The sequence below is a fragment of the Pelodiscus sinensis genome, chromosome 1 (assembly GCF_049634645.1).
Source record: "Pelodiscus sinensis isolate JC-2024 chromosome 1, ASM4963464v1, whole genome shotgun sequence".
Classification (NCBI taxonomy): Eukaryota; Metazoa; Chordata; order Testudines; family Trionychidae; genus Pelodiscus; species Pelodiscus sinensis.
In genome coordinates this window covers 325,606,470-325,629,945 of record NC_134711.1, presented here as the reverse complement: position 1 = coordinate 325,629,945, position 23,476 = coordinate 325,606,470, and the positions used below count along the sequence as shown (strand labels likewise).

At 48.5% G+C, this 23,476-nt stretch overlaps 1 protein-coding gene across 1 annotated transcript; it reads left to right on the top strand.

Moving 5' to 3' along the window:
- The first annotated feature begins 17,780 nt into the window (after positions 1-17,780).
- Positions 17,781-23,476, top strand: LOC102444481 (ecto-ADP-ribosyltransferase 5-like). Its single transcript, XM_075919667.1, has 4 exons — positions 17,781-17,890; positions 20,000-20,705; positions 22,148-22,180; positions 23,249-23,476. The coding sequence occupies exons 1-4, from the start codon at positions 17,807-17,809 to the stop codon at positions 23,353-23,355; spliced, it is 930 nt and encodes a 309-aa protein (XP_075775782.1). The 5' UTR covers positions 17,781-17,806; the 3' UTR covers positions 23,356-23,476.

Below are 23,476 nucleotides of genomic sequence, written 5' to 3'. Positions count from 1 at the left end.
ATTTTGGAAAGTCAAACGTACATGTCACCACTGCAGGGAAGAATTTAATGTTTGAATTAGCACATCTCCATTAGGGAGACTGCTGTTGACTTTGAGAGCAATGCTCAGTGGATAGCTGTCCTACAGTGTCTGCACCACTTTGCATTCTGGGTTATGGTCCTGGTGCACGCTGGGAACAAAACTGTGCGGTGAGTGGTTCTGGGTTCATGTTTTCAGCATCTCAGAATGCACTTGTCTGCTCCCTCCTCCCTTGCTTGAAATGAACGAGAACCTGTCGTTTCACACCTTTTTTTGCCCTGGTTATCTGTGCAGATGCCACAGAAGTGCGAGCATGGGTCCCTTTGTGCATCAAACCATTGTGATGTTGAGGTCTGCCTTGGTGCGCCCAATGACGCAGTATTTCGAGAGTGGAAGAGTACGAGGAGGAGGAGGAATCTCCTCTGTCTCAGGATGCCCTGGGCCCACTGTGCAGGCCAGCCCGTGTGTTGGGCGAAATGGAACTGCAGCCGGCGTTCGTTCCTATACACTGGTTCAGTGCCGTGAGACGAGCTCAGACTGGTGGGACTGCCTAGTGCTGAGGAGATGGGAGGATCTGCAGAGGCTGCAAAAGTTCTGAATGCTCAAGGCCACTATCATGAAAGGTTGTGAATGGCTTTTCTGCCTCGCCCCCCCCCCCCCAGAAGCCCAGAGACTCTGACTGTGGAGAAGCGCGTGGCAAATGCCCAGTGGAAGCTTGGAATGCCAAACAGCTACTGGCTGAGAGTGGGGAACCCTACAGCGGGGGCTGTTGTTATACAAGTAGCCAAAGCAAACGACACCATTCTGCTACGGAAATGTGAGTGCCCTAGTGCAGTGGCTCTCAAAGTGGGGTCCACGAGTCGTTCATAGAAGCCTTGCAGCTGGGCCACGGCTCGAGCTCAACCCCCTTTATTCTCCCCACAGCGGGGAACTCACACTGGTGGTCTCAGCCCTCTACCCTGTGAAGCTGGAGCACCAGCGCTGGTTTCCTGCTAATGGGAGAGGAACCCCGAGTCTCTCTGAGCAATCTGACTCCATATGCTGCTGCTTCCCTCCGCCGCACTTTCCCTGCTACTCCCATTGGCCAGATTACAGCCAATGGGAGCAGCAGGAAGCCATGCTACATGGTGCCTGGGAGTGGTGGGGGTGTGTGTGAAAAGGCAAGTAAGTGCCCGTCTTCCTCTAGTGCCCAGACTCTGGTCCCCACCCCGCTCATGCACACCCCGACTGAGACCCGCACCCCTAGTCCACTCCTGCACCCTCCCCCGTGGACAGACACCCTATTACTACCCTGCTCCTGCACCCCACCTCCTCCCCAGATCCTGCACCCTCATCCCACTCACTGGGAGCCCTGTCCTGCACATTAAACCCCTCATTTTGACCCCACCCCAGAGCCCAGGGGGGTTCACAAAATCCACTAATCCTGGAACACCAGGAGAGTTAATTTGACCTATGGGAAGCTCTGAACCTGAGTCCTTCCTGCCCCTCCCCCATTAGTCTGGAGAGCCTGGGAAGTGAGGTGTCTCAGTTGGGGGCCACATCAGTGAGGGTTGGGGGAGACTTGGAGGGGTTTTCTTCTGCTTCTCACCTATGCTTCTCACCTATGTGGTCCTCAGCTGTTTTTTCTGTGGGTCAGTGGCCCCTGACTCACAAAAGGTTCCCCACCCCTGCTGTAAATGAAAACAATTTTGAAACCTTTTGTGCTGGGTATATTTTACTTCAAGTAAAATGAAGTTAGATAAACTAACATGAGAAAGTTAAAACAATCTGATTAACAATTTCAATTCAATTCACATTTCCTTTTTTACTGGTTAAATTAAACTGCTCTTCCTAGCTACAGCACTAGCAAAATGGTTCAGGCATGGTTATACAATAACGGCGAGTTTCCATTAGCAGCTGGTGGTCTGCGGAAAGGTTTGCGTTGAGCTGGGTGGGCCATGGGCCAAGAAGTTTGAGAGCCACCGCTCTAGTGGATGGCTTTGCCGCGATGGGGTTCCCTAACTGCGGTTGGGCGGTAGACAGAACACACAGCCCCATCTTGGCGCCCAGCCACCTTATGCTTGTATAGGCTAATCTAGAAGGAAACATTTGCAAAATATCAGGACATGGCTCAGGCAAACCACAAACCAGAACGAACATTGGCGCAGAGCATCTGATATCAACACAATTCACATTTACCATAAAGGAGCTCAAATTATAAACGGATCAAGCACACTAGTCTAGGCAAAGCCAAAGCACGAGTCCCCCAGCCCCAGCCTAGACAGGACCTGGATTTGTGTTCTAAAAGGAGGCAACATCAATGAATCTTCTCTCCCCAAAACAAAACAGAAGTCAGCGCCTACCACTTGGATCATCCCATGTGCCCATTTAAACCTAGCAGTCTACAGCAAAGTTCCTAGCGGATGTGGTGCATACCACGTCTGTGGGGCCATTTAATAATGGATGCAAAGAGCACTGCAAATAGAAAAAATAAAAATAGTTTAGGACACAATTCTGCATAGTGTCCTGAAGCTAGACTAAATGGGAAGGTCATCGCATGGTACCACCTCCTAGCAATGTCAAAGGCCTCTTGCTGACCCACAGCTAAACCTTGCCTGACCCTTTGCCTTCTTTAAGGACACAGTCTAGGTTCATAGAACAGAGCAGTAGAAATCCCGTGGGAATGTCTTAGGAGAGTCATTCTCACCAGCTTGTCGGCCCCACTGTGCACAGGACAGAGACGTCCTGTACCTCAGGGCTCAGAGGACATTGGTTGACCAGGACAGCAACTTGAACAAATTACACAAGTCTTTGGTTTCTCTTCCTCCTTTCCAGTGCATTGTGGTGCACAGGGCCTGTCTCTTGTGGCGGAGAAGTAGAGATGTGAAAACTTTTCAGTAATTTCCACTTCTCCTGAGATTCACACATCGCACGATTGTCTCCTAATACTTCAGTTAGTTACTCTGGGCCAGAGCTTCCGGTGGGGGGGGGAGGGGGGGGGGGTCTTAGAATCCAATCTCACCTACCCCGAACAAGTTCTGTCCGGTTCCAAGAAACCAGCCACAGTTCCCAGGTCAATTTACACTCTGGATCTTACCCACAAATCACGCTGAGCCAATCCTTTAGAATCTACAATCTAAAGGTTTATTACTACAAGGAAGAAAAGCATGAGAGTAAGGGTATGTCTACACTTGCAGCCTATTTCAGAATAGGGCTGCAAATGTAGGCATTCGGAATTGCAAATCAAGCCCGGGATTAAATATCCCACGCTTGATTTGCATCTTCCCAGCTGGGCGCCATTTTTGAAATTTACAAGCCCGGAATAATTGCCCGCGTCTACACGCAGAAGTGCAGGAGGAATAACAGGTAGTTCAAAAAAGGGCTTTATTTCGAATGCCTGTTTCCCTGCCGTGTGTAGATGTGGGCAGTTATTCCGGGCTTGTAAATTTCAAAAAAAAAATAAAAATAAAAAATGGCGCCCGGCCGGAAAGATGCAAATCAAGTGCAGGATATTTAAATCCCAGGTTTGATTTGCAATTCCGAATGCCTACATTTGTAACCTTATTCCGAAATAGGCTGCAAGTGTAGACATACCTCAAGGTTGTTAACGTATCATACATTACATGTATCGAATCTCCCAGTTCTTGATGCAGGCTTGCAGCAGAGATGTTATAGCTGCTGGCTTAAAAGTCCTTGGTGCACATCCTATGCCAGGATGGGTCCACAGTTCTTCCCGGCTTGTGAATCCCTAGGAGGCTGCATCTGGGGTCAGAAGCAGATCTGGAGACCAAGATGGAGTTGGCCACATGGCCTACTTATACCTCCTTCCTGGATTCTTTCAAGCTGGCTAGAGTCACATGGCCAGTGGCCAGGCGTGTCTTTGGCCTCCAGAGATCCATTGTTCCCTGGAGACTTGCTCATTAGCATGTCCATAGGCAAACATTCCTGGCCCATTACTCAACCACATAGAGAGAAAATACCAGTCTCCATACAGAGTACATATTCATAACTTCACACACAGACATTATACAGATATACGAAGAGCATATACAGAACCAGTAGAAAGTAAGCTTTTGTTTGAAACCTTACATGGCCCCCTTTGTACCACTTTTGGGGCGAACACTCCCCCATGGGTGCAGCAGTGACTCGGCTGTTCCCCTCAAAATCCAATAATGTGACACCTGTCAATTTAAAAGGGCCTTTGGCTCCTGGCTGCCATCACCACTACTGGGGCACCAGCATCAGCTGGCATCTATGCAGAATTAGGAGTACCCGACATCAAGTTCAGTGGCCCTTGAGGTTGAGGTCAAGCTCTGTGACTGGTCTCACCCACAACTATTTCCAGTTTAGGGACAATTTATAACTTCAAGTCAGTGGCACAGCTGTGGGCACCCGCATAGCTCCCCAATGTGCCAACCTCTTCATGGATGACCTCGAACAACGTTTCCTCAGCTCTCGCCCCCTAGCACCATTACTCTACTTGTGCTACATTTACAACATCTTCATCATATTGACCCACAGGAAGGAGACCCTTGCAGAATTCCACAGGGTTTTCTACAACTTCCACACCACCATCAGCCTTATCCTGGACCAGCCCCCACACAGATCCACTTCCTCGAGACTAATAAGAGTGGTAGTCCGTCGTGTCCAACAATGACATCTTGAGCTTTCACAGGCTCATCAGTTGTGGACTCGAATGTGGCTGAGGAGTCCAAGACTTGAATGGCATGGGCTTTCACAGTGGGGGCAAAGGAATTGTCCTGGCTCTGTTGGTGTGGCTGCTACTGTTGCTTTTCTCCTCTCATGAGCATCAATCAGGCGAATGCGTCGCTGCTCTTCAAAGCTGTTGTGCGTGTATCGTATGAGAGCATGCCAGCCTGTTCGGTCTTCGGCAAGCTGCTCTAGCTGCTTTGGCTTTAATCCAGCATGAGCAGTGTTGGCCTTTTCACAGTCTTTATACCTCTGGCGAGGCCTACCTTGATTCCTTTTGCCCTGGGAGAGTTCACCATAGAGAAGTTGCTTAGGAATTCTTGACTCTTCCATTCAAATGATGTGCCCTGTCCAACGAAGCTTGTTTTTCAGAATCATGGCTTCAATGCTTGTGGTTCCTGCTCTGTCAAGGACTTCCAAGTTCGTGCCATCGAATGTGCAGTAATGACCTTAGGCTGCGTGTGTGGAAGCGCTCGAGGGCTACGTCTACATTGGCATGATCTTGCGCAAATACTCTTTAATGCAAGAGTTCTTGCGTTAAAGTAGTTGTGCAAGAGAGCGTCTACACTGGCATGTGCCTTTGTGCAAGAGATGTACTTTTGCACAAGAGCATCCGAGCCAGTGTAGACGCTTTCCTGCGCAAGAAAGCTCCGATGGCCATTTTAGCCATTGGGCTTTCTTGCACAAGAAATTCATGTTGCCTGTCTACACTGGCCTCTTGCGCAAGAACAATTGCGCAAGAGGGCTTATTCCTGAGCGGGAGCATCATAGTTCTTTCACAAGAAGCACTGATTTCACACATTAGAACATCAGTGTTCTTGAGCAAGAACTCCCCGCCCGTGTAGACAGGCAGCATGTTTTTGCGCAAAAGCAGTTGATTTTGCCAAAATCATGCCAATGTAGACACAGCCCCAGTAGTTTCACATGTTTTCTGTACAAGGTCCAGGCTTCCCATCCATATAGGAGGCTGGTCAAGACTACAGTCTTGTACACTTTGTACACCTCCACCTGTCACTTTGCCCCTTTCCCATCGCCTCAGGACTTGGAAGTAATTTTCTGTAAACTAAAAGAGATGCAAAGAACCTGTGTGGGAAAGTATTTAAAGTGAAAAAGCCGTTGCACAGGGGCAGTTCCACTCTTCTGGCCTAAGAAATCTGGTTCCAGTGGTACGAAAAGTCATCACGGCTGGAGACTTCCTAGGCTGCAGTGAATGGCATCATCAGTGCCTTGTCATGTCCTTCGCTCTCCACAGAGCTTTGCAGAACTGCCTTCCTGGTCATTGGACCTCACTATTGATCTCATCCGCACAGTCCTCTGGAACCGACTTCGCATGCTGGGGTAGGCAAGTCCCTATCTCACTGAAGGTTTCAGACCTGTTGGCTAGTCTCACCTGCTTTGGCCCACCTGTCAAAGCGGTTTATCGGGGTGTGGTCACTGCGCATGCTACAGCTTCCTGGAGCCACAGGGGAGAGCTGAGTGCCAGGTGGGGACCAAAGGTGCGTGAACTACTCCCAAAGAGACACGACAAGTCTCCACACCAGAGGTGCTACCCCTCCCTGGGCACCCCAGACACCCCTCCTTGAGACTACAGTACAAATAAATGACAGACACATTTCCAGCACCTTATACCGGAAACCTACTAACCGTTACAGTTACCTACATGCCTCTAGCTTCCATCCAAGACTTATCACCCAATCCGTTGTTTACAGCCAGACCCTAAGATAAAACCGGATTTGCTCCAGTCCCACAGAAAGAGATCTCTTTCAGGCATTCTTAAAACTTAAATACCCACCTGGAGAAGTGAAAAAATAGATATACAGAGCCAGACGAGTACCCAGGCATCAGCTTCTTCCATATAGGCCCAACAAAGAAAATAACAGAACACCACTAGTCATCACCTGGAACCCCCAACTTAAACTCCTTAGTGCAGGGGTAGCCAACCCATTAAATGAAGAGAGCCAAAACAGCAGCGAAAAACTGTGAAGACTCACCAGCCAGAGTTGTTGAGGAAGAGGAAAAAAAAAAAAAAAAGGACGCTGCCCCTTTAAAAACTGCGGGTTAGGCTTTTTGGCCACATCGGGCTCCCATCGGCCACCAACATCTTGTGGACCCTGGCGGAAGGGGGGGAGCGGCTTCACAAGCCACATTTTCAGGGGTGAAGAGCCACAGGTTGGCCACCCCTGCCTTAGTGTATCATTGACAATCTGCAACCTATCCTGAAAAATGATCTCTCCCCCTCACAGGCCTTGGGATAAGTCTTGGATGGAAGCTAGAGGCAGGGCACTCCTCACCTACAAGCAGCCCCCCAACCTGATGCAAATTCTTTCCAGCAACCACACATCACACCTCAAACATACTCACCAGGGACCCACCCTTGCAATAAACTCCAGTGCCAGCTCTGTCCACACATCTATACAAGTGACATCACCACGGGACCCAACCAGATAAGCCACCATATCAGGGGCTCATACACCTGCACATCCTCTAATGTGATCTATGCCATCAAGCGCCAGCAATGTCCCGCTGCCATGTAGATTGTCTCTACGACAAAGGATTAACGGACACAAATCAGATATTTGAAAGGGTAACACACAGAAACCTGCGGAGGAACATTTTAACCTGCCTGGGCACTCATTAATGGATTTAAAAGGGGCCATTCTTCTACAAAGGAATTGCTGGAACCGACTGCAGAGAAAGGCTGCAGAACTGGCCTTCATATGTAAGTTTGATACCATCACCGAGGGATTGAATAAAGACACAAACTGGACGGGCTGTGATATTCAACGCCCAAATAACATCAAAAGTTAAATATCAGACACTTACAGCCGGTTCTATTAGTCTCATTTAGCATGGGCACTTTAATTTACCGGGTTTTTTTTCTCCCCCTCCCTTCTTTTTCTGCTTCGAATTTGAGGTTTCTGTGGCCTTTTGCTCTCCTCATCTGAAAAAGTGGGTTCTGCCCATGAAAGCTCATGATACTATATATATTTTTTGTTTCTAAGGGTATGTCTAGACTACATGCTTCTGGCGACAGAGGCATGTAGATTAGGCTACCCGGCATAGGAAAATGAAGCGGCGATTTAAATAATCACCACTTCATTTAAATTAAAATGGCTGCCACACTGTGCCGATCAGCTATTTGTCAGCACAGCGCGGTAGTCTGGACACTCCGCAGTCGACATCATAGGCATTTTTCAACCGCCCTGGTATGCCTTGTGGGATGAGGTTTACTGGGGGGATTGACAAATGACTTTGATGTCGACCGCGAAGCATCCAGACTACCACTCTGTGCCGACAAACAGCTAGTCGGCAAAGCGTGGCAGCCATTTTAATTTAAATTAAGCGGCGATTATTTAAATCGCTGCTTCATTTTCCTATGCCAGGTAGCCTAATCTACATGCCTCCGTCACCAGAGGCATGTAGTCTAGACATACACTATGGTGCCAGAGGATCGCTCATTGTTTTTAATTTTTTTTTTTAAGTTATAGACTAACATGACTACCTCTCTGAGGCCCTAAAATAGTATTTCTTGTGCTGGTCTCCCACCTCCTAAAGGCCGAGAGTGGCTGTCCAGTGAGACATAGCTATTGTGATGAATGACATGTGATTGGAGTTAAAAGGCAGCATGCTGGTTGGACCCCATGGTGCTTAGCCAGCGGAAAGAACTGCCCCAATTGAATAGTCCCTGGGATGTGCTCCAGGAGTTGAGGGTAGCCTTGTGTCCCATTTCTCTTGATTTTCTGCCAATATACAGCTCCAGCTGTGATTTCATCAGATAAATAGGAGCAGGCCTGATTAATATTTGGAAGGGAGACTCCCAAGCAGGGGCGGATATAGGGCAGGGCGAACGGGGCGGCCGCCCCAGACCCTGCACGTCAGAAAGCCCCGCGCATGTGCCGTGGCAAAGGGGGGCCCCCGCAGAATTATGCTGCCCGGGGCCCCGCAAAACGGTCATCTGCCCCTGCTCCCAAGGCAGTCATCCACTCACTCAAATGCTACAGTGATTGACCTCCTATCAACACCCAGCTATATATATAAAAGCATGTCCAGTGTTCATAGAATCATAGAACATTAGAACTGGAAGGGACCCTGAGAGGTCATTGAGTTCAGTCCCCTGCCTTCATGGAAGAACCCAGCACTGTTTAGACCATCCCTGACAGATGTCTGTCTAACCTGCTCTTAAATATCTCCAGGGATGGAGATTCCATAACCTCCTAAGACAATTTATTCCAGTGTTTAACCACCCTGACAGGAAGTTTTTCCTAATGTCCCACCTAAACCTCCCTTGCTGCAGTTTAAGCCCATTGCTTCTTCAAGAACAATTTTTCTCCCTCCTCCTTGTAACACTTTTATGTACTTGAAAGCTGCTATCTTGTCCCTTCTCAGTCTTCTCTTTTCTAAACTAAACAAGCCCAGTTCTTTCAGTCTTCCCTTATAGCTCATGTTCTCTAGACTCTTAATCATTTTTGTTGCTCTTCTCTGGACCTTCTCCAGTTTCTCCACATCTTCCTTGAAATGCGGTGCCCAGAACAGGACACAATACTCCAACTGAGGCCTAATCAGTGCAGAGTAGAGTGGAAGAATGGCTTCTTGTGTTTTGCTCACAACACTTGGTGACTCAAAGGTTAAACTCAGGTAGCTAGCAGGGTGTTGGCAGGGGGCCAAAAGAACCATTGGGGATATAGTGCTGAAATCTGAATTGGCTATAGATACCTGGTCTGCTCTTCCTTTGTGTGATTCTAAGTTAAGAACTGGAGGGAACAGATGAAGTAATCAGAATTACCATGCCTATAAAAAAATTGAATATGAGAGTGAACTGGGCCTTGAAGTATGGGTCAGCATGGATCATGAGTAGAGGGAAAGAGTGTATTTAGTTATGATCAGGGTATTTTTCTTTGTTTTGGTTGTTTGGATAAACTTCTCTATGGCTATGTCTACACTGGCCCCTTTTCCGGAAGGGGCATGTAAATTTCACCAGTCGTCGTAGGGAAATCCGCGGGGGATTTAAATATCCCCCGCGGCATTTAAATAAAAATGTCCGCCGCTTTTTTCCGGCTTTTAAAAAAGCCGGAAAAGAGCGTCTACACTGGCCCCGATCCTCCGGAAAAAGTGCCCTTTTCCGGAGGCTCTTATTCCTACTTTCAAGTAGGAATAAGAGCCTCCGGAAAAGGGCACTTTTTCCGGAGGATCGGGGCCAGTGTAGACGCTCTTTTCCGGCTTTTTTAAAGCCGGAAAAAAGCGGCGGACATTTTTATTTAAATGCCGCGGGGGATATTTAAATCCCCCGCGGATTTCCCTACGACGACTGGTGAAATTTACATGCCCCTTCCGGAAAAGGGGCCAGTGTAGACGTAGCCTATGTGTATCCTTGCCTTTCTTCCCCAATTCACTATCTAGAGCATATCTAGAATACAATTTTTTCCAAAAAAGGCTATGCAAAATTCACTCTGCATTTTGCGTAGCTTTTTCCTATCCTTTTGTTGGAAGAGGCTTTTCTGACACTTGGCCCGTCTAGACTTGGCCAAATGTCAGAAGAACCCCCTCTTTTGAAATCCCCCTTCTTCCTCATAGAACAAGGAATACAGGGGCTTCCAAAAGAGTGTGTTTGATCTTACACAAAATGAAGTGGAAGAGCAAATGCATTCCCTGGACATGGAGCGGTTTTTCTGGGATACCTCTGGTATCCCAGAAAAACGTTGTAGTCTAGATGTACCCTAAAAGCATACCCAGAGATGTTCTATGTATTTTAATTTGTTTTACTTAGTTGCTCTGTAACACCCAGCAACTTAGTATGATTTATCAAGTATATAGTTTTTATTTTGTTAATAAAATCACCTTTTTTAAGGAGATGATTTGATTCCTGTGTTCTGGAAAGAAACAGAAGGTCACTCTCTCTATGTGTGTATATGCCTAAGACTAAGAGGTCAGCTACCAGAAACTGTGGTTTGTTTTCTCTTTGTTTTTCAAGCTCTCTTGTGGTAAAGAAGCTTGGGGATACCTCTCTGGAAGAACTCCAAGTGCTTTCTTCCAGGGCTCAAGAAGAAAGGGGTTTTCTTTCATTTCACTTGTTGGTAGTAGCTTCCCTCCCCAAAAAAGTCAGTGAAACTGTGACTCTGGGGAATTTTTGTAAGCAGAGCCTATAGAGGTAATGTATTTAAGGTCTCTTCTGGACTCCCATCTTCTGCACTTGGAATACCAGAGTGGGGAACAACCCTTACAGCATCCAAGAATTATTTTTGCAAAAAAAGCAAATATGCCACACTGTTGACTCATATTTAGCTTGTGGTCCACTATGACCTCTAGATCCCTTTCTTCATTTCTCCTTCCTAGACAGTCTCTTCTCATTCTGTATGTGTGAAACGGATTGATCCTTCCTACGTGGAGAACTTTGCATTTGTCTTTAATAAATTTCATCCTATTTACCTCAGACCATTTCTCCTGTTTGTCCAGATCATTTTGAATTAGGATCTTTTCCTCTAGAGCACTTGCAAGCCCTCCCAGCTTGGTATCATCTGCAAACTTAATAATCATACTCTCTATGCTATCATCTAAATTGGCGGGACAAGGTTATTGTAGTAGGTTTATGGTATTGTTTTGAGTATGGGGCACTACATCTGTGCTGCTTTCAGAGAAGGACCCTTGGTCAGCCACCCACCTCTGATGGTAGCAGCACAGATGTGGGCAAGCTTCCCACAGTGCAGTGTTGTGGGAAAGCAGAGCTGATCCCTGCACTTCTTGGGATCCCCTTGTAAATCTGTGGGCTCGTTGTGCTAAGGAATGTCAAAGCAAAACAGCCCTCTCTCTAGCCCTCCCCCAGCACCACCAGCATGGGCACATTCCAATCATTTGTTCTCCCTCAGCTGTCACATACTTCCTGGAGCTTTGAAAGGGAGGGCACACGCCTGCAGGGCAACAGACATCACAAAACACTGAGCCGAGCCATCAGGGCTGGCATTGTGGGATACGGATGGAAGCCAGTTCTCTAAACAAAACAAAAAGTGGAGATCACACTGGCTCTTTGTTGACAATGAAAGGAGTGGAAATGAGAAAAGTCTCTTGCAAGGAAGGAAGCTTTTTGTCGCCAAAACAGAATGTTTTCCCCCACAAAAGTCACATTGCAGTGTAAACACTCTCCCTGTCGAAAAAAGGCAGGAGTTTAGTGACAAAACATGATAGTGTAGATATGGCCTAAGTGTGTGCCTGAAATTGTCCCATTTCCTTCAGTAGCAGTGTTGAGAATATGTCGCCTGGCACTGTAAGTACAGGTATTTCTCCTTCTTGCCTGGGAGGGATGCTCCATTAAGGAAAATGCCAAGCAGAAATTGCTTCTTGCCTTGCAAAATATTAGGTACCAATGGCCTTAAGCACTGTGGGTCCTTGGTGGCTATTAGATGCAGTGCAGGCTGTTCTGGAGTTATCAGTAAGCATTCGGGAGAAATTATAACATTTTATACTAATACGTGGGCCTTTACAGATTTACGTTCTCTGCTAGTTCACTGTAAGGTGTACCGGTAGTTCGGAATAGGAATCCTAGTTCGAACTACCTAGTTCGAGCCCCGTGTAGCCACGCTGCACTGGGTTCGAACCAGCGGGGTTTTAAAAATGGCGGCTCCCCGCTTATGCAAATGAAGCCCGGGAAATTCAAATCCCGGGCTTCATTTGCAAGTGCTGTATGCCTACATTACCCTCCTAGTTCGAACTAGGAGGGTAGTGTAGACATACCCTCTGAGCCCCAGACAGCCCCGGGCCTAACTGAGGGTATGTCTACACTGCCACTCTAGTTCGAACTAGGGTGGCTAATGTAGGCATTCGAAGTTGCAAATGAAGCCCGGGATTTAAATATCCCGGGCTTCATTTGCATCTTGCCGGGCGCCGCCATTTTTAAATCCCCCTTAGTGCAGACTCCGTGCCCGCGGCTACACGCGGCACAGAGTAGGTAGTTTGAATTAGGCTCTCTAATTCAAACTACCGGTACACCTTGTTCCACTCGTGATGCAATTCCACCTTTCTCCCACCAGAGGATGCTGTGGCACGAGAACAGCCTAAGGCTGACTGGTCAGGCCAGGGCTGGCCTTACCATGAGGCGAACTGAGGCAGCCACCTCAGGTGCCAGACTGTGTGTGTGTGTGGGGGGGGGGGGGGGGGGGGGGGCGCTACTAGGAACCCAGTGTAGAAAATTGTGTGTGCTGCTGGTACATATGTATTCTCTCTGCTCTAGATGCACAGAGATGAAGGAGTGCTGTGCTGGAGGAAACAGGGCACAAGAGACATAACAGGCAGTCAGGAGAAAAGGGGGCATGGGGGCGTCATTTGAGCTCCCCGCCTCGGGTGCCAAAATGCTGTGGGCCAGCCCTGGGTCTGGCAGTGGCAGCAAACAACTGGCTGGTGGGAGCATTTTTTCCACAAAAGTCACAGCAGCCTCCTTGGAACCAGGCCAGGTGGCAGGGTGGGTCACACAGGGCTCCCAGAGCTCCAGGCAGGACTCATGGAGCGGGCAGCTCTGGGCAGGGCCCTATGCACATCGAAGATGCTGTGCTAGGGGCACGCAAGGTTTAATCCATCCCAGCTTGCAGCAGAGTCCTGTAGCCTGCACTGCAGGGGAGAAAGGCTTTGTTGGGGGATGCACCTTCATTCTGACTAGCTGGCTTGTGCTCTTCCCCCCCCCCCCCCCCATCCTGTTCCTTTCTACAGTGCACCTGGAATGCCAACGAAGCACCTTCCCACTGTGTCGACAGTGTGTGTGGCCACCAGATCTTTGTGGATGTCAGTGAAGAGGGATCATGGAGAACATGTTTAGGCTCTTCTGCAATCGGCTTTGTAGGATTGCTAGCTCTCCCAGACCGGATGGACGGGACACCCATTGCAGCAGTGGCGTCCAGAGTTGACAAGTCCCATGGGGCTATCAAATTACAATGTAGATGTTCTAGTTCAGGCTAGTTTGGGTTCTGGGGCCTTTTGCAGGAGATACTGGAAATACTCAGGTACCCTGGCCCTAGGTCGTATTAACTTTGTGTCTCAGTGCAGGCCTGATCCACAACCCATTGAGTCTTTCCATTGGTTTCAGTAGGATTTAGATCAAGCCCTTACAGCTAAAGAAAATCCCATTCATTTTGAAAATGAAAGAGAACGGGGAGGTTTCTTAACCAGAGGCGGGCCATTCCTGCGGTATAAATACTTGTGCCTGTAGTATTAGTCTGCAGACTCCTCTTGCTTGGGTCAGCAGCCTGCCACAGCACCACAGCCATTTGGGAAGGCAGGTATAGTAACCTCTTTCTAGTCTTGCTTTTCATTAACCTCATTGCAGGCCCTTGTGTTGCCTTCGTCCCAGGCAGCAGGTTGGACTTAGAGTTGCCAGATGGCTGAAACAAAAATACCGAACACCCCCCCCAAAAAAAACACTGGGAAAAAATGTCGTTGAAGGAAAAAAAAAGCGGGGGGGACCAAAGTTGTTGAGCAAAAAAAAAAAAGTGCAGCAGCACTGGCCAGGGGAGATCAGGAAGAGGAACAGGCTGGCGGGAAGCAGAGCTGGGGGATGCAGGAGGGGTGGCCGGGGAAGTGAGGGAGGGGAAGTTTGGGAGAACCGGCTGGGAAGGGGGAGGGTGAGCAAATTGGCCGGCGGGGAGCAAGACTGACCTGGGCACTTGCTGCCCGTCCCTCGCAGGGTCCCGGCGACGCACGAGCGAGGAGGAAGCTTTCCCTCCTCCTCACACTCAACCGACTGAGGGCTCCTGGCGGCAATCGCGGCCCCACCTCCCAACTGGGACTCTCAGCCTCTCCCCCGCCCACGCCAGGCTTCCATCCGGTGTGCAGCCGGAAAAATCAGAAAATACCGGACATTGCACATGTCCGGTATTTTGTTTTTTTTACCGGACAGAGCGCACAAATACCGGACTGTCCAGTACAATACCGGACACCTGGCAACCCTAGTTGGGCTGTGCTTTGGCTCATGATCCATATCTGCTTTGTGGACTAAAAATTTCATCTTACAAAGCCAGGAAAGTGCATCCCACCAACCAGCGATGCCTGGCTCCTTGAGACGCCGACCTAGCCACTAGTGAAGGACGGCATCCTGCAGCAGGGGAATGCCCCCAAATTCACAGCAATTTGTACTGGCTTTGTAGAGCTCCATGATTAATGAAGAGCCTAAAAAATATTTATTTTTTTCCAAATACAACAAATGGACCAAAATACCAGATTCATCATGGTGACTGAAGAGCCTGAAAATTTCATAGAATCCTATAGTGGAAAGAGACCTCAGGAGTCATCAAGTCCAACCCTCTGCTAAAAGCAGGACCAACCGCAACTCAATCGTCCCAGCCAGGGCTTTGCCAAGCCAGGACTTAGTAACCTCTAGGGATGGAGATTCCACCCCCTCCCTAGGGAACCCATCCTCGTGCTTCATCACCCTCCTAGGAAAATAATTTGCCTTAATATCCAACCTAGACCTCCCCCCACTGTAACTTGGGACCATTGCTCCTTGTTCTGCCATCTGTCACCATTGAGAACAGCCTCCTCTCCATCCTCTTTGGAACCCCCCTTCAGGGAGTTGAAGAATGCTATCAGATTATTAATTTTCATTATGAGTTATTTAATTTTTCATTGTGATTAATGAAGAGCCTGAACATGTATCTTTTTTTTAAATACCACAAATAGACCAAAATACCAGCTTCATCATAACACACCTAGTAAGTAACGAGGGCTCGGCCAAAGGATGGGGGAGAACAGGGGAGAGGAAGCGACATGCTTTTGCATCCTGGTCTATTTGTTGTGTTTGGAAAAATTAATAGATTATACATGAAACAAGAGACAAAATTACAAAGCTCACCACAGGGACAGTGCAAATGTGCCAGAGAGGTGCTGGGTGCTGAAGATAAGGCACTGGGGTCAGAGCTGGGTGATCCACGCTCTCATCCCTGCTCTGTCATTGGCCACCTCATTGGGCAACTCGCTTTGCTTTCCCTCCCAGCCTTTGTCTGAGAGTAAACTCCTCAGGGGAGGGACGGACTCCTGAGCCCCCAGAACCACATGCCCACACTCCAGGTGGGGATCCCCGTGTGCTTCTGTACCACACATTACAGTCTGAGAGGGCAGCACTTGGTGTGTGGAAGCCCAGTGGTTTCCACTGAGTAGATGTTAGATCTCTGGTATGATACAAGGTTAGAAAGGCTTCCAGGGTGGGGGGAAGCTACAGAATATTGCAACCCTAGGGAGTGAAAACAAAGAATCCATTGAGTCTGTCTACACCTACCTCATCATATACTTTGACTGGGACTAGGGAAGGCAAGCCCTAACCCTGCCCCTTCTGCCCAGGTCCCGCTTCCCATGGGATCCAAGCTGCCCTCCCTCCACTCAGCAGCATGGGGAGGGAGGAGGGTGCACGGCCCCATCCTCCCCAGCCATGGAGCACATGGAGGGCGGATGCTTGGGGGCAGCAACACAATGGGTATTCTGGGGGTGAAGTATGGTGGGGCCAGACTGACAGTTTGGGAAAGCAATTCCTTCCTCTGCCTATGATGCCCTCCGCCCATAACTGCTCCCTAGAGGGCAAACATCCCTGTTTCTTCATTGTAAAGCTCTGTCCTGCACTGGCACAGCCACCAAGATGATCCGTTCCTCACATCCAGTGACTGCCTGAGCATCTGATCTCTAGCCATCCCGCACTGCCACATTAGCCTCCTAAATCCCAGAATCAGACCCCCTTGAGATTCCCTGCTCAGCTGCTCCCAAGTCCTGCAGCTCTATAAACTTGTCTGATACCTGAATGTCTCCAGGAAAGAACTCCCTAGGCTGCTGTGTGTGTGTCTCTGCCAAGCACCCTGTGCCAGGACGAGGGCACGGAAACCTTTGTGGAGCAGGGGAGGAGGGGAAAGGCCAAGGTGGTGCAGGAATTAAAATTCTACGTAAATATCCTGCAAAAAGCCCATCTGTTTCTTTTGTAAAAAAGGAGGGGGTCACGACCCTCTGGCCCCCTTACGTCTGGCAACAGGGCCCCACGGCTTGTCCGACTGGGCCCTGAGAGAGAAGCTTTCACAAAAAGCGGGGGCTGGGAGGGAATAGAAGGATTTCCCTCCTAACTTCTAGCCCAATGGTTAGTACATTCCCTGGCACAGGTAACCTCCCTCCCCTAGCCTCAGAGCGGGACATGAGCTAGGACCCATCCCCTGTTGTGTGAGGGGACAGACCCGGCCTCTGCAGAACCAGTCCCACGCTCGGCTGCTTTGCTCTGCTCCACTGCTGGAGTTGTGCCATTGCGGAGATACAAACAGACTCACTAGCCTGGCAGAGAGATTCTGTGCCTCAGTGGCTCTGGCACCTCCTTTGTGCTGGGAGACCCAGGCTCCCCTCCCCCTCTGGCAATGCCTTTAAAAGTGATTTATCCCCCGTGCAGCAGCAGGAGAGACTGAGAATGCACCAGGTGCACAAAAGACGCTCAGAGGTAAAGACACTCAGCTGCGGGTCTGTTTGCTGGTTGTCTCCATGAGGGCCGTGAGGCTGGAGGTTGGGACCCTGGCCAGGCCCAGTGACAGATCTGTTTGTGAGGGTGTGTGGCTGGGACCCTTACACATAGAACAGCCTCGAGTCGTTAACTGCTGCGTTAGCCATGGGGCAGAACGGAGCAGCAAGGCCCAGGCTGTACGGTAGTTACTTGCCCAGCAATCACTTGACCAGATTCTTGCATGAAACACAGAACTATCGAGCTGTGTCGCTACTTTAGCCCCATTCCTTTTGATACGATCGACAGACCTGCCTGGCCGCTGGGTTCTGTGTATTGTGCAGCCTAAGTGCGCTGACGTGTAACACAGCAGCACTGTGAAACACTCCCTCCCCCAAGTCCTTTCAATTAATGTGATCATGGTGGAGTGAAAACAGGATTCCCACCAACCGCTCCCCACCCCTCCTGCTGAGAACTGTGTTCCAGGGTCACCCCCCTACCATGGGATGGCTGCGATCCATGAGAGACCAGCTCCTCCCTGGGAAACCCCAGTTCCTGAGCGTGGCTCAGTGGATCACAGGACACAAGCAGGACGATGTTTAGTTTTGTGATGTTCTTTCCCCTCAAATCTCCACTGACTCTCCTGGTGGATTCTCCCACAGCTGCATGGGGGGAGTTGGAACCACCATGAAGTCTCTGCTGATCCCCTTGACGTACTTCTGGCTGCAAACCTGGCTGGAAATCCCTCCGGTAAGCTTGCCTGTGAACGTGTCTGTACTTCATCTTGTTTCTGCTCATGGCTGTGTTGGGTGCCAGGTTGCCTTAGACCCATAGATGTGTGGGGCTGGATAGGACCCCGCGAGGTTGTCTGGTGTGGTCCTCTGTACTGTGGCAAGCCCAAGCCCACTGAGACCAGCTTTGACAGTTTTTGTCTAATCAGAGCCCCTCATCACCTTTCCTACTGCTTAGTCAGGAACGCAGGCCTCTCCCTGGACTGGGCGCCCGTCTATGAACCCCATAACCAGCAGCCAAGCTCTGTTCCATCAGACTCCTTGGACATCTTCCTACCACAGCCTGTTCCCTGTCTGTCTCCCCACAGCCTCTCCAGGCTCAGCCTTCTGTCAGGGCTGGATCCGCAGGGCTTCCCCCGGATCTCCCCAGCGTGATCCCACAGGAACAGAACAATTTCTGTAAACCAATTTCTGCCCCGCTCAGGCTCCCTCCTCACCCTGCAGGAGCCTTCCCGTTCCCCTCAGGTCTCTGAACGTTTTACTGCCCAGGGAGGGACTGCAGAGGTCTCCCCCTCACCCCCCATGCTCCAGTCCAAAGGCCTCTTGGGCTTTCCCATCACTGGGGCCCTATCAACGTCACAGTCCACTGTGGTCTGTTTCACAGCCATTGGGTTTGAAAAACACGCACATGCCACAATTTCAGCTTTTAAAATCTGAAATGTCAGTGTTGTCATTGTGGGAGCTCTGACCCAAAAAGGAGTTGGGAGCAGAGTTGAGGGCTTGTGGTTGTGGTACCCTTACTTCTGTATTGAGCTCATTGTGGAGCTGCCTTCAGACCTGGGCAGCTGGAAAAACTCTAGGCTTTGTCTACACTGGCGCGATCTTGCGCCAGAAACATGCAAATGAGGCTAAGCATGGAATATCGCCAATCCTCATTTGCATATCTAATGAGCCGCCATTTTGTGGAAGAGGCTCTTGTGTAAGAAGGAGCGTCTACACTGCCCCTTTTTGCGCAAGGAAAACCTCTTGCGCAATGCCGGTACGCTGATTATTTTCAGGAATAATGGCATTGCGCAAGAGAGTTTTTCTTGCGCAAGAAGGGGCAGTGTAGATGCTCCTTCTTGTGCAAGAGCCTCTTCTGAAAAAAATGGTGGCTCATTAGGTATGCAAAGGAGGCTTGGCAATATTCCACGCTTAGCCTCATTTGCATATTTCTGGCGCAAGATCATGCCAGTGTAGACCTAGCCTTATAGTGTAGACATAGCAATTAAGGTAGAGGTTGTACAACCCACCACAGTGGTGCTGAGAAATTGCTTCTCTAAGCTTTGTCCCAGTGTGACACACAACAGACTGACCCGTCCTTTTCTAGCACAATTGGAGATGAAACACCTTGTATTACTGGGCACTGTAGGTCATGCAAAGGGTACATAAAAATCACTGGGTGGAAACCTGGTGTTAAGGATCCAGTGTGGCAGGCAGTAGGAGAAACTGGATTCTAGAAATATTCAAATAGGGTAACAGTGAGCAGCTGTGTTTTGCTGGCAAGGAAGCATCACCCTGAATTCTTCCTTTAACAAGATCTCTGTTAATGACACTTCATGAAAATATTTTGGCCCTGATCCAGCAAAGCATGTAAGCATGTGCTTACCTGTAAGCATGCGCGGAGTCCCACAAACATCAGTGGGGGCTACGTCCCTATTTCAAGTTAGGCACAGGATTAAATATGCTGCTGTACTGGGCTTTATCTCACACAGTAACCCCCATTCTCCACATGCACTCTCTCAGACATGCCTGTCATGTGACACGTACTGCACATGTGCTTGTACCCTGCTGGGCAGTCTTTGCCCTTTCTGATTGGCTGTGTGCGCCAGCCACCACTGGCTCTTTCCTTCTCTCCCAGCCTCACGTCCCTGCTTTCTGGATTGGTCTCCATTCCTACCTCCCTCTGACCTACCTTCTCCCACATCCTTCTCTTGATCCAACTCCTACCAGTGGCAGATCAGAGGTGCAATTCTACACTTGCCTGCAAAATGGCGTCCTCCTCTTTAGAGATAAGATCCCTTGATGCTATTGTAACACAAAGTTAATGTGTTAATAATGTGTTAATAATGTTCCTTTATTTTCCCAGGCAAAAGGCCAAGTGGAGCTGGACATGGTGCTTGCTGCTTTTGATGACCAATATATAGGATGTGCCAATAAAATGGATGAAATTGTGCCTGGACTATTAGAGAAAGAAAAGTCCATGTCCTCGCGGTTTAGCATGGTGTGGGAAACCTCAGAAAAAAAATGGCAAGAAGTAAAAACAAAGCTTCCTCTCCCCACGGGCTTTAAGGATGAGCATGGAAGAGCCATAGTAGCCTATACTGACAATGACTTTCACGAGGAGTTTAATCATGCAGTAAAAAGTACTGGGACATCTCGAGATAACTACATGGAGCATTTTCAGTTCAAAGCCTTTCATTATTATTTGACAAGAGCCTTACAGCTCTTACGAGGGAAGTGTGACGAGAGGTACAAAATGGCGGTGTACCGGGGGGTTAAAGGCATTAGATTTCAGCACACAGGATCAGACCCCATTAGGTTTGGACAATTTACCTCTTCCTCAGTTAATAAAGAAGTGGCTAAGATATTTGGCACAGACACATTTTTCACCATCTACACGTGCTTCGGCGTTGACATCAGGAACTTCTCAAACTTTCAGGAGGAGGAAGAAGTGTTAATCCCAGTCCATGAGATATTCAGAGTGTTTCAAGAAGAAGGGAGTACAACTAACAGCTACGTCCTCCGGAGCACAAACCAGACCTGCAGCCACTTTAACTGCGCGTATCTGGACAGTGAGTACTGGGCTGAACGGGAGAAATGTGATGGGGGGATGTTTGCTGGGGGAATTTGAAACCCCTGGGAGGGGACAGGGAGAGCTGATGAAAAGGACACTGACATGGGGACTTGCCACCAGGGCTGGGGGGTGACAGGCTGCCATAAACTTTGCAGCTAGCAAGGGCTCAGGCTGGGGTGGGCAGATACTGGGCCCCAAGTGTTCCCTGAGGACAGAGAAGGTGCCTAGACACCATGACGAGGGGCTCACTAGAGATGGGTAAGGTCCCAAACCGCTGAGAGTTTTACACACACACACGCCCCCTGCAGGGCCTGGCAGAGCGGCTGTGTCTTCTCAGACAGGGTCCAGCCAAGCCGTAGGCTGGAGGCAGGGAGCAGGCCTAGTGTGCAGCTGTCACGTTATTTAGGGCAGTCAGGGCTAGGGACGATGGTGAGGAACTTCAGAGAGATGTGACCAAGCTGGGTGAATGGGCAACACCACGTCAGGTGAAAGTCACTGACAGGCATTTAAGGTGCTCCCCATTGGGAGAAACAACGTCACTGGCTTGTTAATGAGCGGGGCCAACTCAGAAGGAGACCGGCTATCATTGTGGGGAGTTCAGTGCCAATCTTAGTGAAAATCTCTGCACAGCATGCTGCTAGGTCTCTAAACAAACAAAATGTTAGCCGGCCTAAGAAGCCATAGGATAGAGAATTATGTGAAAATATTACAGCACCATTATAGGAATCTGAAGGGAAGCCTTTCCTGGGGCAGCGTTTCCTGGGATATTAGATTAGCATCTGATCACACTAGCTCTAAAAATGTTGAAAATGAGGAGACGTGTGGAGATACTTCTACAGATGAGCCTGAAATGGTTTAATTAGAAGAAGGGACACCCATAAGAGATACATGATGGAAAAACAAAAAAATAATAAATGAGACAGTGGCAAATCAGAGTACCAGTTTCACTTTCTCATAAAATCAGAATAAGCTGAAGTAAAAGGGAATATCTGGTTGGATAATGAAGGGTAAACATGTGGAACTCATTGCCACATGATTTCCATAAGTTGAAGAGTACAACAGAATAAAAAAAAAAGAATTAGTGTTTTCACTAACAGACAGAATCTCCAGAGTTATGTTACACAGAATAAAACAATTGTTTTTAAAGTGACTATAATCCTTAGACCTGAGGACATATAGCAATTACTAACTGCCTGTGTTGGGAAAGAAACTTTTCCTGTGTCAGTAATTCCACAATTGTCCACCAGGGGATTTCTTTTTTTCTTCCCACAATGCTGTTAGGCCTGAAATCAGTCATGGACAAGCAAGATTCCTGGCTAGATGCAGTCTGTTGGTAGGACCCAGTCTGAAAATTAACATGTTTCTTTGGAAAAAGTAGAATAGAGTTGAAAATTTTACCTGGGCCGATCACATTTCATTGAACCTCTGTTTGTACCATAGGAAACAAGGACCAAATGTGTGTTTATAACTCTGGTAAGAAAAAAACTTTTTCTTTATATTGTTTTGCCAATACCTTGCTCTCTGTATTGAAGTACAAGCCAAGAGAAACCCCAATGGGCAAACATGTCATATGAAACCAGTTGAGAAATAAATGGGTTTAACTATATGTTCCATTTATCCAATTTCTCATACATCCATGATTAGTCTCTGAGCATCCTCAGATTTCAGGAGACTCTATGTGCTGTTGATTTCAGAAAAGAAAATATAGGGAGAATGACTCTGTAGGGAGAATGGACCCCTTTGAGCACTAAAAGATTCATCTTCAGAATTCTGAACTATAAGCTGAACAAATATCCCTTAAGCCAACAATCTTCCTTCCTTTCATAACGAGGCCCGTTCTGTCCCCAGTGGAAGTACATCTCTCTGCTCAGAAGACCAAAGAGCTACTTTACCAGAACAGGTCGGAAAAATCCTGATGAAACATTTTATCTTTGGAATTTTACAATAGGAATGCTTAGGAGTCATGCACTCCAAGATTTCCCATGCCCCTGACTCTGGGACAGTCTGCGTGGTGGACTGCCCTAGGGCCATGTGCGAAAAATTCCAAAATTGTTGATTTTCCTTTAAAATAGGGACAAAACGGAATGTTGCAATGTCAGAATCGCCCACAAAAAGGAACAGCCCCTCCCTGCCCAGCTCTATGTGTTCCCCCAAACCCAATAAAATCCCATCAGAAATAATACTCCTAAGATCTGCAGTCAGTAATCTACACACTTGTGTCTTCTCATGACGGGAATACACTTACATGGTAGATAAAAAACTCTAACCAGAGTCTCTGGGACTGGCATGGATGAAATGTGTCACCAATGATTCTTGCAAGGGAACAAGCAGGCTGCGGAGGGAGGAAACAGGGGGAATATATCACCAGTGAGGAGAATGTCCCTGGTAAATCCCAGGCTGGGGTGTGCTGTGGAGGGGAAATGGATTAGCATTAACCCTTTGGCATAAACAAGTTTCACGAGCTGTTTCCAGCTGTAGGATCTCTGTCTTGTTGGAATTATTTCCTATCCATTGTCTGATCCGCTTTTTCTTATTAACAAGCTACCAGAGGAGGCGTCGCCTTCCCCAGTAGGACGAGCCTTTCACTATTTGGAGGATCCGTCATCCTGATCCACGCTGCTGCTCTGAAGCTGATGGCCGGTGTCTAAATTTTCCTCTTTCTGTTGCTCATTTTTTCTCTCTCTAACACAAATCACAGGGATGGGGCTTGCCAGAGCCAAAGCCGCTCTGCTCTCCTGCCAGTGTTTGAAATGGAAACCAATGGTACCT